This window comes from Besnoitia besnoiti, chromosome XIII, assembly GCF_002563875.1.
Source record: "Besnoitia besnoiti strain Bb-Ger1 chromosome XIII, whole genome shotgun sequence".
NCBI lineage: Eukaryota > Apicomplexa > Conoidasida > Eucoccidiorida > Sarcocystidae > Besnoitia > Besnoitia besnoiti.
The window spans coordinates 426,133-442,583 of NC_042368.1; the positions used below are offsets into that span (position 1 = coordinate 426,133).

At 58.3% G+C, this 16,451-nt stretch overlaps 3 protein-coding genes across 3 annotated transcripts; 1 reads left to right on the forward strand and 2 right to left on the reverse strand.

Annotated features, from left to right (window-relative positions):
* Positions 1–258: 258 nt before the first annotated feature.
* Positions 259–1,935, reverse strand: BESB_030290 (uncharacterized protein; the record flags this gene model as incomplete). The annotated part of the gene is made up of 1 exon (XM_029361697.1): positions 259–1,935. One exon carries the CDS (start codon positions 1,933–1,935, stop codon positions 259–261), a length of 1,677 nt encoding a protein of 558 aa, XP_029215164.1.
* A 1,095-nt stretch (positions 1,936–3,030) lies between these two features.
* Positions 3,031–7,611, forward strand: BESB_030300 (L1P family of ribosomal protein; the record flags this gene model as incomplete). Its single annotated transcript, XM_029361698.1, has 7 exons — positions 3,031–3,088; positions 4,173–4,543; positions 5,134–5,204; positions 5,538–5,644; positions 6,017–6,180; positions 6,900–7,047; positions 7,469–7,611. The coding sequence occupies 7 exons, from the start codon at positions 3,031–3,033 to the stop codon at positions 7,609–7,611; spliced, it is 1,062 nt and encodes a 353-aa protein (XP_029215165.1).
* A 1,360-nt stretch (positions 7,612–8,971) lies between these two features.
* BESB_030310 (uncharacterized protein) lies at positions 8,972–13,459 on the reverse strand (the record flags this gene model as incomplete). The annotated part of the gene is made up of 1 exon (XM_029361699.1): positions 8,972–13,459. One exon carries the CDS (start codon positions 13,457–13,459, stop codon positions 8,972–8,974), a length of 4,488 nt encoding a protein of 1,495 aa, XP_029215166.1.
* Between the last annotated feature and the right edge of the window lie 2,992 nt (positions 13,460–16,451).

The following is a 16,451-nucleotide window of genomic DNA, read 5'->3' on the forward strand; positions in this document are numbered from 1 at the left end:
GTCGATCGTCATTCCCGATGCCGATTCCTCAAATCCCCTACCCTACACGCATCTGATGACGCCGCACACAGGCGTTTTCCGAGGCCCAGTGAACACTGGTGTATTTGGCTGCCTCCACACAATTGAAAGCCGCTGGAAGGTATACATGCCTTCGGATGACGGGGCTCACGCCAGCACCTCGTGCGCCGGGGTACCGCCATACCAAGATGAACCACAATTGTCTGATTTAGCAAACGATACCTCGGACACGCTGCGCATCTATAGAGGAGGAAAGGGAATCCCATTCGACGCTGACAGCTCTTGATACTTCGTCGACTCCGAGTCTCCCACGTTGTCATCGTCACCCTTTTGCGCGACTACCATATTGCGTCCGTTGAGACCGTCAATAACAGCGACCCCCATGGCAGATCGACGATGCAATTGTACATTCTGTTGCCGTTTGTTGTAAAGCTCTCGTCTGATCCAATATTGTACCTCGGTATAGTCCTTCAAAAACTCCCAGAACTCTCCAATTTGCACATCGTCTGAATCTACGGTCACCAGTTCAGCCTGCTGTAGTGGGAGAATGTAGTTAACCAGTTTGAAGTCTCCTGTGGGAACTAGGGGAAGAGTGCTCTTCTCGAACAGCTCTGCCATGCGCCCACCCATTTCCCAGAGGCGATCTAGACGCTCGAGAAGGTCCGGGATATCATCAACCGCGATTGGAGTGTAAGGTCGAGTCTCAAGGTTCTCAGTTTCATTACCATCTTGTGGCACGGCCTCCCATGCTGAACCATGCTGGTGAACTACGCGGGCTGCCTCTGCTTCTCCCGTTGTAGAGGCCGTGTTTTGCGGCACGGGAGGAGGTGCGACGACGCCGACTCCCTTCCGATCGCCCGCACCACTGCGATTTCCGACTTCGCCCTCAACCGCGATGTCATTGATTTGAGGGGGACGATGTGGCAAATTCCTAGCAGCGCCTTCGTTATGCTGTCGGCAACCCTTTTCGTGCCGGAACGCGTCGAACACGTACCGAACTTCTTCTTTCCGGAGAAGAAAGTCTCGCCGGGCCCGCTCGTCATTGACTATGTCCTTAAAGAGGTCGTAGAATGGTCTATATTTGCAGTTGACTCGCCGTTGGAAGCACACATTGCGGTCCCCTGGAAGCCTGTCCGGAAGTTCAGTGTTTTCATTCCCTATACATTTTGAATTTTTGGATATCCTCGGCCGAGGTGTGGGGTTGTGACGAAAAAGGTACTGTGCCAACCAACAGAGAGGATTAAAGCGATTGTGGTATCCGTTCCCGAGCCTTCTTCTGTCGGTGTCAGACATCATCAGTTCAACAGTCCTACACAGAGCTACTAATCCGTCGTGCAGAAAGGGGACTAGCAGTTCGGCCAAGTATGTGTCCAAATCGTCACCGCGGTCTGTGACTGTCGACGGTTGCATCGATGTCGCCGATGGAACCAGGTTACGCCGGCTCCGCTGGAGACCTCGAGGCTCAGAAATATGCGTCGGCGCATCGCTGCACCCTTGTGAGGGGCATTGCACTACGCCCTCCTGCACGCTTTTTTCGTCTCTGTCCGGACATAAGAGCGGCTGTTGATGACTCTCAAGGCCGTGCTCCTGTTCGCTGCTGAGTTGGTGACCACCTGTGCCCGGGTGGCATTGAACTCTGTGATCGGTTACATCTTCGGTACACTCAGGCGTGATCTGTACCGCGGCGTCATCTTTGTCAGTGGAGGATGAGGTTAGGCTCCACCAGGAACAACTCCTCAACTCCACCTGGCGCCGATGGGCGGTGGAAGCGAGAAACCGAGGGCGGTTTGATCGCAGCTGGTCTATGACATACCGGACATCCTCTAGGTGCATCAAATACCGTGAAGGAGACTCAGTCCTGCTCCTGTCCTCCTGCCGGATGTGTTTTCGAGCAGAAGGCCTTGATGCGGGTTGCATTGCAGCACGTCCGTTGGGAGGCAGAGAAGACAATAGTAAGGCGCCTGTCTAAGATACATCCAAATGAAGGACTACGCACAGGTGTTCGTAGCCCATGCGTGTGTGCTCTACGCTTCAACCGAAGAGTCTCCAGAATAACTGGCAACCCCAGTAACGATCTCGCCAGTTGAACCAGTTAAGCAGTCCGACACGCTACTGAACAAGAATTTCGAAGACACATGCGACGTGGATGTTGCCTCCTGTTATATATCCTCATACTATCTAAGACACAGAAAAAGAGTTTCTCCCACGTTATTCATTCCACGCCCTTAGACTAACTGTACGCCCCATGCGTATACAGACGGATCCGCACAACCGCGAGTGTTGGATAACGCATAAGGTTGCTGAGTTTGAAGTGTTTGCACACTGTATGCTATCCACCTGATATGCAGAGCGAATCGCTGCTTGTGGAGGTTTGCAACGAACGAAAGTGACTAATTTGGGCACAGGTCATGTCGTTGTCAATGTCTCAATCGCAGTCGGGACCCGACCCGAGTGCGTGCACGAAGAGGATTCGACGGGACTGTGCTGCAAAACAAAGGCTTAGTCAGGTGCCAGCCCTCGGAGCTCATAAGCCACAATGTCAGATGACGACGTTCTCCCCCGGCAGCGGAGCAAGGAATGCGCACTGATTTGATGGTTCCACTTCAGCGATTAGAACTGCAGTTGGTGTTTTTGAGCGATTCGCGGCCACGACGCTCGCAACGGAGCCTCGCGGCGGGTTGTATCCGATGAGGGCTGCATGCGATGCCAGAGTCACTCTCATGCACATGTATCAGATTGAATTTTCAAGTGTACCAGCGTGTTCAGCCACACAGTTTCTTTCAGTTCGGGGGAAGCGTTGGCTTCCATCGGACATGAACCTTGCAACCTCCGCTGGTTTATTGCTTCGTGAACCGAGGGTAGATGCAGGCATGCGCGCGCATGCAACAACGTCGGTCCACACTGACAATTCCCTCCGCTCGCTGAACTCGCCTTGTTATGCTCCCCTGTCACTCCTTCTTGCGTGAAGACTCGAGTGTTCCATGATCTGGATCCACTCAATTGATGTGACAGATGGTGGCAAATATGAAAACCCGCGACTGGCTTGCAGCGCCTCAGTACCAGCATCAAGGTGTGTAGCCCGCGAACGTCAAATTGTGAACGGGCTTGCTTGATTCTTTTTCAATTGTAGAACAAAAAGCGTCAACAGAAGGCATGAAGTACATCACACGCTATCGAAGATTCTATCGGACGTATTCGTGAACGAGTGAGGAAGTGCCTTCGGGAGTCCTTAACGTGAGGATGCAACCATCTCTCTGGTGCAAACAATCCGTCGGTCGGCGGCTTTTGGTTTAATTCAATTATCGTACCCATATAATTCCACACCAGTGAAACGGTTTGTAACTCTGCTCCATATTGAACTTGAATGGTATTTTTTAGCATATTACGCGGCGATATGTATCGTGTGGCGGGAGGGAGACGTGCGGCCCTCCGGGGTCAGCGGTTAATGTATGGGTCTGAGTCCAGGAAAGCGTGGGGCACTTCATTTCGAGATTCCGGACGAAGGCAACATTCGACGTCGGTTTCGGCTGCTGGTGCGACAGTCGGTTTCACCTCGGGTTCGGAGTGGGGATCGCCTGTCTGCTCACAAACTGCGCAGGCGGCTGCTCGCGGCAGACACTCTTCAGCGCAAGTAGAAGCTTGCCTGCCGGGTTTGCCGGCGCCGCTGACTTATTATGTTTGTCGTAAGGTCCGTGCTCCGCGCAGCCCACTCCAAAACCGACGCGGAAGCGCGAGGGAGCCGCATGGAGAGAATTCCCATTGCGTCCGCGTGGTGAATGACGAAGGGAGTGGCCATGTGCGACATATTTGTTTTAGTTCTTCGTTGTTTCCATCACCAGACTCCCTCTCTTCTACAGCATTTGCTTGGCACCCCAAAAACTGCCCCTCCATCAGCTCTGTTCCAGATTATGGCAGAAGAGTATTCTCTTCTGTTGCCTTCTTTTCCCGTTACAACTCTTCCGAAGCGGACTTCTACGGTACTCCCACTTCGTCACCGAGTTCCTTTGTGTGCCAAAAACGATTCAAACGTTACATTCCCTTTCGAGCTCCACGGAATCCCAAAAGCAAACACGCTCTGGCGACCCCGCCTCCCCTCTTCGCGTCAGCGTCTTTAGAAGCAGATGCCTCATCGTTGTCGTCAGACTCGTTGTCAGCCGAGGAGCAGGGCGGCGCTTCTCAGGCTCTTCAACTGTCTCCCTTTCACGCAGTGCGCATTTTGCAAGCTTTCCTGCCTCCTACTCCAAAAACTCATTCAGACCGAGACTACAACCCTATCCTTCAGGCCGAGAGCGTATCATCTCATGGATCAAAATCGTCTGCTTCTCCTCGCGAAGCGACGCCAAAGCAGGACACAGAGGAAGACTCACCTGTGCCGGCGGCCGCTTCTTTCGGAGAGGATTCGCTCGTCTATCTCACGCTCAATGTGGCAGCGGATCTCAAGCGGGAGAGTGTACGTGGTGTATGTACACTGCAACATGGAGTTGGCAGCAATGTGCGCCTTGCTGTCTTTTGCCCTGATGATGAGGTGAGATGAACTGAGCTTCGATGCTGACGATAGCTTCTGCCTCCACGTCAGTTCAGATTGAAATCTCCCACTTTCTGGTGTATCCGTATTCTCAGCTACAGTAATGCCATTGCTCTATTCGATATGACAGATATAATTATTTGCACTTTAATGAGCTACACTCTGGGCTGCTGTGCAGGGCGTCTCGTGGAGTGCTTATGGTTTGCAACTGAGGACCTTCACCTTCACCTTACGAGTTCTAGCTTTTGCCAGTTTGCTTTCTCCATAAAGAGTCGCCCTTTATTCCATACCAAGACAACACTGACAGGATACTACGTAGCGATCTATTGTTGATGAATATCTGTCAACCACTGGTAGTCACGCAAGCGATTAGGGGAGGTTGAGCTTGGATATCCTCCCGACCTCTACATGTGAGCCTTTCTGGGCAGCTGGTGTTGTTTCTCTTGTTCGAATCGTGCGGGGATCGTCCCGAGCCTGGGCCGTTTCAAGTGCTTCTCATATGCTGCCTCAGGGCTTTCTCACACAAAGTCCTTGTTCATACATGTCATTCATTTGTTGTGTGTGGCTCTCTCTGCTCTCTCTCTCTTCAGGCTCCTGCCATGCTAGCGCTAGGAGCAGACTACGCCGGAGTGGACGCACTTCTGCCTCGCATTGCCAAAGGGTGAGTCCTCTGGTTCAGTCGTTTTTGTCGCAAATACGCTCTCGAGGCTACCTCATCAGGCAGTTATGCGACCCGGGCGCTCGTGTCCACCGGTTCCTGCAAGGCTTGCACATGCTGCCGCAGCCGCTACCATCGAGCTGGCCAACCTCCTGTTAATATGGTCTCTCTGGAGAAATCAGCTAGTTGCTTCTAAAGTGACTCTTATCCGTTAAGCAGCAACGCGTCGGCGGGACGCCGCGCGGAGAAAGCCGAAGTCGCGAAAAGGCAGCTTGTTGCTGGCCAGAACTCTGCGTCTCAGTCCTCGCTGCTGTGAACACTTGCGGCTGCATGCAGGTGGGTGGGCTTCGACAAGACTTTGGCGGTTGCCAGTGTCATGCCGAAGCTCCTCAAAGTCGCTCGCATCCTCGGTCCGCGGAAACTGATGCCCTCTCCGAAATCTGGTAGGCTGCGAGATCCAGCAGGCAATTTTCTGTCCCGAGAAGACCCGTAACTTTCCCGGGCTCTTGCCATTGAGCAGTCGTTTTTGAACGCTTTTTCGCTACAATATAACACCATCCACACGCGCGTAGGTGGGGCGTTTCAAACATGTGATTCGACGAATGGAGGCGCGCCAGAGAGTCTGTCTGTCCTGCGGGCCTCGCGTTTAGATGGCGCTGCGCTTTGTCTGAGCGTTCAGTGTGGGTCCCTGGCAGCGGCCTCTGCTGAGAAGGCGAGAAAACGAGAAGACCAATCATGTATGCGGCGTTCTCGCGAGCAAAACGGCGTCGAATCGACTTGGGCGGCTGTTTGGGGCTCGGATGTCCTCTGCTCAGGGACTGTCGTGACGAATCTGTCGGAGGCCGTCCGCGCAGTCAAGAGTGGAGAGGCCGTCGAGTTCCGCGCCGAAGGCGACGCAGGCGAGGTTCGCGTCGTGGTGGGAAGGCGCGACTTCGAAGCCTCGCAGCTGCTGGAAAATATAAAATGCGTCGTAAAAGAGGTGAGGAAACGGGGCGCCTTTCGCTGAGACTTGCGGAGATCATCGCCTGCCTAGCGGTGTGCCTCAAAGAGGCGATCCCGACGGGAGCGGCACGCAGACTCGTTTCTGCTTCCGCCCGCGCCCATCTGTCTGCATCTGTGTGGTGCGTGGGGCTGCCGACGAGCCCCTGAGTTAGATCCTTTCAAAAGCCAGAATGGAAAAACGTAGACCCCGCGTGCACCCTTCAGCGGACTGCGGTGCCGAGCGAGAGAAGGCATCACGGAAGGGAAGTAAGATGGCTCGCTGACGGACGCAGGCGCCGGCGGGCCTCACCGTCGGACCCTAAACCCTAAACCCGTGAACCCTACCTACCAGCAGTAGTGACGCAGTGACCCCGCGACTCTGTGAACTCACACATGGATCGCAGCGGAAATTAGAGGAAGCCACAGCTTGTAGAGCGCGGGGCGCCCAGCCAGGCAGGGCGACGGTTGGCGAGGGGGGCTTCCCTGGAGTGGCGAACGATGAAATGCGAACTGGCGGGAGGAGGAAGACGCGGGAGCTGCGCGTCGGGTCGGCTTTCTCCACCCAGCTGTCTCGAGATCGCTGCGTCACCTGCTCCCCCAGTCTCTTGTCTCTTCCCACGGACGTTTTCGCTGTGTATGCACTCGCCTGCGTCAGATTCGGCTCATCTGTCGATGCGGGGGAGCGGTGATCTGTCCTTCCGCGCGGGTACCTCGCAGGTTTTGAAGGCGCGGCCGCGATCCAGCGGAGCGAAACAGGACGAGGCGACGCAGGCGTTTGCGCAGGCGTTTGTGTGGCCCCCTCTTCACTTCGTCGAACGGCGGCGACGAATCTTGATGGAGAAGAATCTTCTGCCAGCTATCCCAGGTATAACGAAGCGAGGCTCGAGGCGTCTGGTTCGAACTACTCTCCACATCGCCAGGGGCTCGTGTACCGAGTCAGAGACGAGCTGTCCGCGTCTGTTCATCGAGTGAAGAACAGCAGGTATCTCTACACTGAGTCTTCACGTGGTACTGAGTGCCTGCCTTCGTGCGATTCGTGGATCCTGCGCCGTTTTGACTCCGGCTCTGACTTCCGGCCGGCCCGCCGTTCTGCCTCTCTCCTCCCGTCTCGCTGCTCCCGCGGTGGGGTTTCCATCTTTCTGTCGCTCTTTCTCCCTGTCCCGCTTTAGATGGAGCGTGTGCGACATTAAATTTCCCGCGACCGCAGGAGAAAACGTCTTTGTCTGACTTTGTCTCCTCACTGCCCTCCTCACAGCGTGATGCGTGCGTGTGCCTTCCTGCTGCAGAGCTCGCTGGCGGCCGGGCGCGCCAGCAGAAGGCCAACGCAGATGCGTTCATTGTCGCCGGAGCTCTGTGGGCGCAGGGGACGCCGTCGATTCAGATGGATCCCGCGCAGCTCTTACCCACTTCCGTCGGCTACTACCGCTGACTGCGCTCTCTCCCCAACTCGCGTTTTTCGCTTGCATCCCGCCTAGGCTGCGCGGCCGAGCAAACTCCGCCGCCGCCGGAGTTTGCCTCCGGCCTCCCCCAGAAAGGGACAGGCTGAGAGGACATGAGCCCTTGTTTTCCCGCAAATGCTGCGAGCGCCGAGGACCCATGCAATCTGTTTGCTGTGTCTCAGTACGCTGCTGAAGGGGACTCCGGCAGGCGGTCTTTTTGGCCGGCGTGGCTCGTGTGGCCTGCCTGCCCCTGTGGCGGGGGGACGAGCTCGAGAAAGTCTGCCGGTCGACGGGGACGAGGCTGAACCGCCCGCCTCGCGTTTTTCCACAATTCCTCGTTTCACGTGGCTGCCAGGGAGTCTCTTTCCCCTTTGTAGAGCAGCATTCGCTGCTGCCGGCGCGGTCGGAAATGTGTCTGAAAATCTTCCTGAAAAACTTCCTCGAACGACCCGCGCGAGCTGGTATCGTAGTCCTGCCCGAGTGTAACGCGGTGCCGTGTGGGACCTACGCAGCTCTGAAACAAGAGTTCTGCCTCACTGGCACGCTTGAGGAAAACAGCGGAGACTACAGATTCGAGACCATTCACGAGAGTAACGTGCGAGTTGACAACACCTAGTGGCTTTGTTTCGGGAACGTGACAGCTGCAGGAGCCTCTCAGTGCCGGAACGCGTTTGCTAATGATGATAGACGCCGAGGCGATGCGTCGCGAAAACACAGGGAACACACAAATACAAACGGATCTCGCGTACGCACCATTCGAGCCCCCGGTATACGGGGCCGAGGGATCTCGTTCTCTAGAAAGAAATCTGGAGTGCTGCGGACCTTGCCGCAAAATCGGCGAAGTGCCTGCAACATCCAACACCCTCTGCGACTCCTGCCTTGCCAGAGGCTTCACTGCGAAAAAGACACAGACTTGAGAACCTCAAGGCCAGCAGAAACGTGGCGGCACTCTGTTGCCCGGCAGTGAAGACAACGGAGTTCAACCGGAGCCCCTAGAGCGGACCCCTCGTGAGCGGGGGGGAGCGAAAAATTATATGAATGAAGTTATTGGCTCATGACAAGCTTCAATCAAGTACAAAAAAACTCTAGTAGAATACAGGAAAATCAAACCATAGCTTTCCGGGCGGCTGCGAGGACACAAATCGATTTCACGCCCCCCCCTGAGCCCACGACAAAGGCGAGCCCAGTGGGAACAGAAAGTATCTTTTGAAGAGGAAGAACTTGCCTCTAGACCCTCGAGGGCCTGTTTTTTGCTCAGTGCTTCCCCGCCAGAGTGATTCCCCGCGAACGAAGCGCCATTTAGGAATCTGGGTTCAGGAGCGGTATCCTGTTGATTTTCGCGCCTACGCCTCACGCCTCATGAATTTCGCTGTTGGAGCCCCTTCTGACCGGGGAGCAGAACGAGTTGAAGTCCCAGAAACCCTGGGGCGTGCTGGGAGGAGGTGCGCAGTAGCGGTGCTTCGATGCGTGAAGCAGGTTGAAGTCGAGATGGGTGCCTGCGCAGGCTTGCCACCGTCTCCGTCTGCTCCCTTCGGCTCGCAAGCCTCGTTTCTTCTCTCCCGTCTGTCTGTCTCTCCCCTTCTCCGGTTCTCCCGCGCCTTCTGTGGCGACTCTCGCGCGTGTCGCCGCCTTCCTGTCTCCCGGTGCTTCCTCGCTAGCTCTCCTTCGCTGACCGGCCTCGAACTCCCTCTCGGCGCGTGGCCTGCAAACTCTGCTCCCGCGCGGTGAGAAGCCACGCGTTTCATCTGCGGCGACACGGAAGCGTACCCCGACCTCCCGCTCGCCTTCCCTCTCGCTGCGGCACTCTACCTCGCCTTTGTCGCTGCCGCCTCGCCGCGCGCGGTCTGCTTCTCCTTCTACGCCGCCCGCACTCCCTCCGCCTGCGCAGACTGGATGTGCGCAGGCCATCTCAGACTGAAGAAGAGAATAAAACCTGTCGCACTGCGAGCAGTCAGCCGCCGGCATCTGCTGGCGGAGGCTCCGCTGCGGCGCGACTAAGCGCACCTTCGGCAGGGCTTCCCACCTCTCCTGGCGCCTCTGCAGAGACACAAGAGCCGAGCTCCGCACTGTGCGGCCCTTCTCGCCGGCGCAGGCCGCCGTCTCTCCCCAGCGGTGAGACGGGCGCGCAGTGTGATGCCCTTTTCGCCCCCGGAGCTGCGAACGTGCCGCAGGCTTCCCTCCCTCGGCGTTTAGGCTACTTGTTCCACCCGGTGAGTCCGCTGCTGTCTCGTTCGGCCAGCACCGGGGACGCTCTGCGAACAGCATGTCGTCTGTGTCCGCTTGCCTGCCTTCCCTTCCCCCCCCACAGGACGCCGCGTCTGCCTGTGGCGATTTCACGGCGGCGGCAGCGGCTGCGCCTTCTCGCTGTGCCCGCTCGTCGCTCGCTTCTTCTTTTCTTCTCTCGCCGCGCGTCTCCCCTCTTGCAGAGTCTTCAGGCCGCTTGTCCTCGCGTCCGTCCTCCTCGCCCTCCGCAGGCCGATCTCTCTTCATGCCGCGGAGCGCAGGTCTCTGCAGAAAGACGGCGTCCTCCGCGGGCCTACTCGCGCATCGGTCGCCGTCTTTCCGCTCGTCTCCCGGCAGGCAGGGCAGCTCCGCGCTTACCTCCCCTGATGCACTCGCGGCCTCGCGCCTCTCGTGTTCAGACTGCGCTTCGCGAGGCTCGCTTCGGCCTTCCTCCGCCTCCGGCGCGCCTGACTTTTTCGCCGCGGATGCACAGGCGAGCGCCGCTCCCGGGAGACGAAGAATCCCCTCATCGCTGCCGCCGCAGACCGCTAAGGGCGCTGCTCGGCTTGCGGCTCGCCGGGGGTGGGCTTCTTTGAACTCCGACTCCGAAGCGCGGACAAGCTGGTGCTTCGCCTGTATTCGACGCAGCTGCCGGCGACGTGTGCGAACTTTCACTGGAGGCGCGCACTCGAGGCCGTGCGAACTCGCCGTTCGCGCGGGCTGCGCGTTTCTCTGTGCGAGGGCGCGAGGCCAGCTCTGCGCCTTCTCGGCTGCATCCGCGGAACTTCGGCCGCTGTCGCTAGAAGAAATCCGCACAGCGTCTGCCGTTTGCTCTTGGAGTGATGAGTCTTCCCCTGTGCCGCCTCCTCGCGGGGGCCTTGAGGGCTTGAGGCGCTTCCACTCGCGCCCGCTCGCTGCTTCCGCGCGCGAGAGGTCTCCCTGCGACCTCTTCGCGCCGGCTCGACGACCGGCAGAGCGCGCGGCCGAGCCCAGACGGCTGTTTTCTCCGTCCTCACCCAGTTGGCGAGCTTCTTCCGTCCCCTCCACGGCTTCCGTCTCGACACCCGCGGCTCTCGCTTCGGCCTGGAAAAAAAGAGACCGCACAGGCTCCGCGAGCCTCTCTCCTTCTTCACCGTCCTTCGCCTGGCAGGGGTGCGCGTCTGAAAGCCTGCCACCAGAGTCGCCCAGCGAGGCAGAGGCAGCAGCCGAAGCGGGAAGTGAACTGGGGGGAGAAGAAAAAGGTGCACGGCCGGAAACACACTGCAGGCCCGTGTGCAGCGAGGGCGGGAGGCAGGAGGAGCCGACTGGAGATTGAACGTCTGGCTTTCTCTTCTCCAGACAACCTTGCGCCGAAGACTCCATCGTCGCGGCTCGGAGTTCTGAAGACACGTGGCTCTGCGCGGCTTCTTCGCTCGTTTGAGAATCCACGTTCTCTTTATTCGCCTCGTCTTCCGCTGACGGCCTTGTGTCCCCTCGCCCCCTCCCGCCACCGAAAGCCGCTTGGCAGTCGCGCCCCCGCCGGGCTGACGCGGCGGCTCCGCTGAGAGCGCCAACCGAGCGCGCGCGCGCAGGAGGGAAGCCAGCCGACGCAGAAGAGGCGCTCGCGGAAGTCGAGGAAGACCGGAAGGCCGCGAAGGAGAGGCACGGGCCGCATGGCGCTGTGGCGAGAGACTGGGAAGAGGAAGGAGACGGAGAAGACGAAGGCAGACACGCACACGACGACGACCACGCTTCACGCGGGCACGAAGACGACGCAGCCAACCCCATGCTGCCTGCGGAGCACGAGACACACGTGGAGAGCGACGAGGAAGAAGGATTGTGAGAATCAGAAAAGCACGCTTGACACCTGTCTCCTGGCGCGGCCTGAGAGTCGCCGCCTGCAAGCGTGACTGGATATTTGCAACAAGACGCGTAGGGACGCAAAGACCGGGCCTCAGCGCCCGGGGGGGGACTCGGCGGAGGCTCTGAGCCGGTGCTGGCGTGGCTCCTCGACAGGACAGAGAGAAGGCGCTCGTGAGCCTCGCGGAGACCTGCGAGTTCCTTCTGTTGAACGAGTTGCAGTCGCCGAGTCTGGCGGAGGCGACGCGACAACGCTTGCTGGCGGCGCAGCAGGTGAGAGAAAACCTTCCAGCCCTCCTGGAGCGAGGATGCGGCGCGCTGAAGGAGGCGAAAGTCCTCATCCCCCGAGGCATCCACCTCGTCACTGGTCCCCTCCCCCTGCTGGCAGCAGACATGCGCGCCCATCGCCCCGCCTCTGTCGCCTGCGCCAGATTGCGCCGCGGACTCTGCGCCTACGCCCTGGCTGCCGTCGGCCCGTTGCCCGCTCTCGCTTCTGCAGTACCCGCGGCTGCCGCCCGTCGGTTCTCCGCTCCGCTCTGCCTCTCGTCTCTGTCTCCTCGCCCAGCAGCCTTTCGCGACTTCGTGCGCCAGGTGAGGCCGCTCTGGGCTCCTTCCCGTATCTGTTGCACTACTCGAACCCGGCGTGTCGGCGTATGAAGCTGCGGCAGAGAGCCGCGCGTCGCGCGCAGCCTTCCGCCCTCCCTCGTTCGCCTCCTCGAGCCCGGGGACCGGACCACGTCTGCGACCCCTGAGCGAGCGGAATGAGTGATCCGCCGCGCTGGGAACGCTCCCAAGGTCTCTCTCAGGCTCCAGCGTGCTGCAAGGAGGTGGCGGGCCCTGCTCAGTCACCGGTTTGCCTTTATCGCGAGCAAGTCTCCCGCCGCCGCGACTGCGGCCCGCCACGGCCTCGGCTGTTCTACGTCCCCCAGACACACCGTCCTCGCCTGCCGGCGTCGTCGCATCCGCCTCGCCATCAGCAGCGTATGGTGCGATGGAGAAAAGCCGCGGACCTGCGTGTTGAGGCCTGAGTTCACCGATGGTTCGTGCTGCTGCGCAGTCTCCCCCCAGCTCGCCTCCTTCCTCTTTCGAAGCGACGCCGTCTCCCGCCTTCTGAGGAGGGCGCCCGACCTCCTGCGCCGCTGAGGAACTCGCCGCCGCATATGCACGCTGGTCCTCGCGAGTTCGGCCTTGGCTCTGGGTCGCAAAGCTTGCGAAGAAACCGTCTTCGCCGCCTTCTTCCGTCACGCTGCGGCCGCGGGTCAGGATCGGCGTGCCTTCGCGGCTGCTGTCCGTACAGCCGAGCCGCGTGTCTGGGGTGTCGTCCTGCGGCGCGCCGTGGCGACTGCACCTAGGTGGCCGAGACGGCGTGTGGAACGAGACTAACTGTGTAGGGACATTGCCGAGGTCCTCTTCGCCTTCCTCAGCCAGCTCCGCAGCTGAAGAGTGGATCTCCGCTTCTTCCCGGCACCCACGAGACGCGCTGCGCTGGGAAGCCCGACGCGGCAGCAGGTGGACGGGAGAGAGTGACAGGGGACGGGCGTTCATCTCAAAGGCCATCAGACCTTCTGCATCGGCTGCAGCTCCCGAGGGCTGGACGTCCTTCTGTGGGACGATCTCAAACTTCCGCGGGGTGCCTTCGCTCACAGCGACAGAGGACGACTGAATCAAGGAGGCAGCTGATGCGTGCGCTCTTACCAGCGAGGAGACAGACGAAGGGCTGTGAACCGGAGTAGATGGCGACGGAGAAGACGGAGGTAGCAAAGACTCAGCCGCCATGACGACGAGAAAGAGAGAGCTGAACAGACGCCCGCGCGAAGGGTGGCAAGATCCGCGGTCCCCTGCCCTCTACATTGGTCACTGAAGCCGCGTAGCGAGGAAATCCAGCTGATAATAGCTCGCCTTTATGTGAAGTTACATTTTCCGCGCTCCCGCTGTCTTGAGTCGGTTTGGCGGTCGTTGGCAGGAAATGAGCCGCCAGAACAGATAGGGGCCACAAAGAATGAGACAGAGGGCCCCAGATAAGTGAACTGAAGATGAAGGAAGTACAGGCAACAAACGGAAAAGAGAAATGTAAAGGGGCAGGGCTGGTGGGAAGCGTGGATAGACCTTGAGGTTGTCAGGAACCGTTATGGCAGGGAGCGCCGCGGCTCTCCGCCGCGCACACCCCAACGGTTCCACGTCACGAATTTGCCGCCTTTCCTAGCTCTTCAATGTCCGCGTAGAGTACTTACCTCGGAGAACGAATTTCAGCTGTGAAAGAAGGAGGATCACAGCGACAAACCGGGGTACCCACAAAGACACATTTGCCAGAAATCGGTAGCATTAGCTCCAGCTTCTGTACCGGCAAACCAGCGGGCATACACCGCAACGGGTGTCAGTGCAGCAACACAAGACGGAGTCAGGAGACGGAAAAGCGGAATAATACCGAGAAAATGCTTGCCGATGCCACGGTCTCACACTCTGGAATGAAGCGACTAAAAAATCGCCAAGACACGACATGACACAGTGAAAAGATGGTTTCCGTTCTTTGCATGCGGACTCGTTCACGCGATCGCTGTAGCGCGAAAGGAGCCTCAAGGACTGGGCACACATCACCCTTAGCCTGCCAGGCCGGGCACCTCCAATTCCGGTTTCCCACAAAATGGATCTTCCAGAAATGGCACAGCCAAAAAAATCGTCTTTCAAAGAAATGATCCCGTTGACTCTCGCCGCCTATAGAAGGAGCACCGTACCTACGGCGGTGTGCCTTCGCAGCCGGGGCCCCCGTACAATGTCGGAGCCAGGATTGTCGCCCCTCTGTGGCAATGGAAAAAAGCAGGCAACGTTTCTTTCTGCCTGACCCGAAGACTTAGCTACATCATTCGAGTGTAATAGTCCTGGTCAACGCAAGACAGGGGCCATAACTAACCGCCATCGCAAGTCTAAGAGGGTCACGGTATCGCTGCTGCGCTGGGACCCGCGGCGCGCGCGCGCCTCGTCGACTACGTGAAAACGTACACTATGCAGGCGAATGCGGCTGTGTGGCAGTTTGCTGAGGAAAAGAACTATTACCGACAACGCAACAACCACTCTCTACGTGGGCAGCACACGCTAGACAGTCACTGGCGCCAGGTATCTGAACGTGTTTGGCAAACAACCCCTGTGGCCGATTGAGGTTGTGAGAAAGGCGCGGTCTATGGTCCGGGCTGCGACCTTTCGCTCACTGCCAGCCAAGTGCTTTCTGGAAAAAGCAAGTCATAGCTGAGTACGACGAACGGATAAGAGAGGGGAGCGCTGGCTTCTGGAGGAGCTTAATAGCCTTTCTTTTCCGTGGACGGAGTGAGCGCACTGGTCCCAGCAGGGGGTCGGTACACCTGCCCGCGAGGGACGAAGTGGACGTGGTGGTGGGTGTCGCCGTTCCGCGACTTGTCGTTCCTAGACTTTATCCTGCTCCCAGAAACGTAGGCAAAGCCGGAAATACAGTGTTACGCGCAACATTAAGCGCGAGAGGCGAGATTTTCGGTCGTCCGAACGAAACGCAAGCTCAGCATGCCTCCGGCGTTGATACCGTCCCGGGCGATAGCTGAAAAACGACGTGTACCCTTTGCGCTCTCCCTCCCCCATAGGCTGCAATTTTCGTGTGCCCGAATCGCCGCCTTCGTACAGGAGGGGCGCGTGGACGCTATCGGCAAAACGCTAAGGCCACTGACGGTATTTTTCCTCGGGTTCTCCAGGTTTTTCCTTCTCATCCTCCTTTCCTGTCCTTCACTGCTGGGGAAACACCCGCGACAACGCTGCGCTGCTTATGTGCCCGGCTGTGCCGTCGCTTTCTCTCCCGTGGACCCTCGCGTTGAAACGACGGTCTCGCGGGGTTGGCGGGGTTCCTCTCTCCTCGCGTGTGCAATTCTCGTTTTTCTCTCTTTTTCTCTACTTTCAGCCTAGCTCTTCACTTTTCAAGCTGCACGTTTTTGCCCTCTCTGAATATCTACCTGTCTTTTTTTCGGCGCGTTGTCCAGTGTCTCCCTTCGTGCGCTTTCGTCCTTTGAGGGTTCCCACCTTTAGGCTCCTCCCCGCGGCAAATTGCGCCGCCTGTGGTTGCGGTTTTCCAGCTGCGTCCCTTTTTCGCATTTTTTTCTATTCGACCCCTTTGTTCTTGGCCGATGGTTTTGTTTTTTTGGTGATTCGTGCAGCGTCGAATTCCGTGAACGCGTCGTGAACTGGAGAGCGCCACCGTATGTGCATGTAGCGAGGAACCCGAGTTTTCGGTCTCGCTCGTCTGCTCAGTCTCACTTGTCTTCCGTCGTCATCTTCCATTCAAGTACCCAGGGCAAAGAAGAAGCGTCGCTGCGCAGCCTGTTAGCCGCCGTACGCGTTCAAGCTGAAAGAATTGAGCATCCTGCAAAGCTTCTCTGGTGGTACGAGCTAGGGCCTTGTCCGAAACGGGTCCTTTTTTTTCGCTGCTGTCCAAGGCACTTCTGGTTCGATTGTGTTTTCCTCGGAAATCCCAACTTCTTTGTTGCTTCCAAAAGGCGACGACCGTACTGTGCCGCATCAGTGCAGGGATCGCGAGACTTCGCACCGGAAATACACCGCGGAGGTTTCTCGAGACGCTCGTATGAAGTCACTTTCATTCGCTCCGCCGGCGGAGAAGTAGAGCCCAGCCCCCTCGCTCGCTTGGTAGTTTTTTTTTTCCCTCTGGAGAGGTATTTTGGCGTGCGGCGTATGCAGACAGCGCTGGTGGATGCCGCCACAGCCTCGCGAATTCGTGCTCCGCTTCTTACCAGAAAAC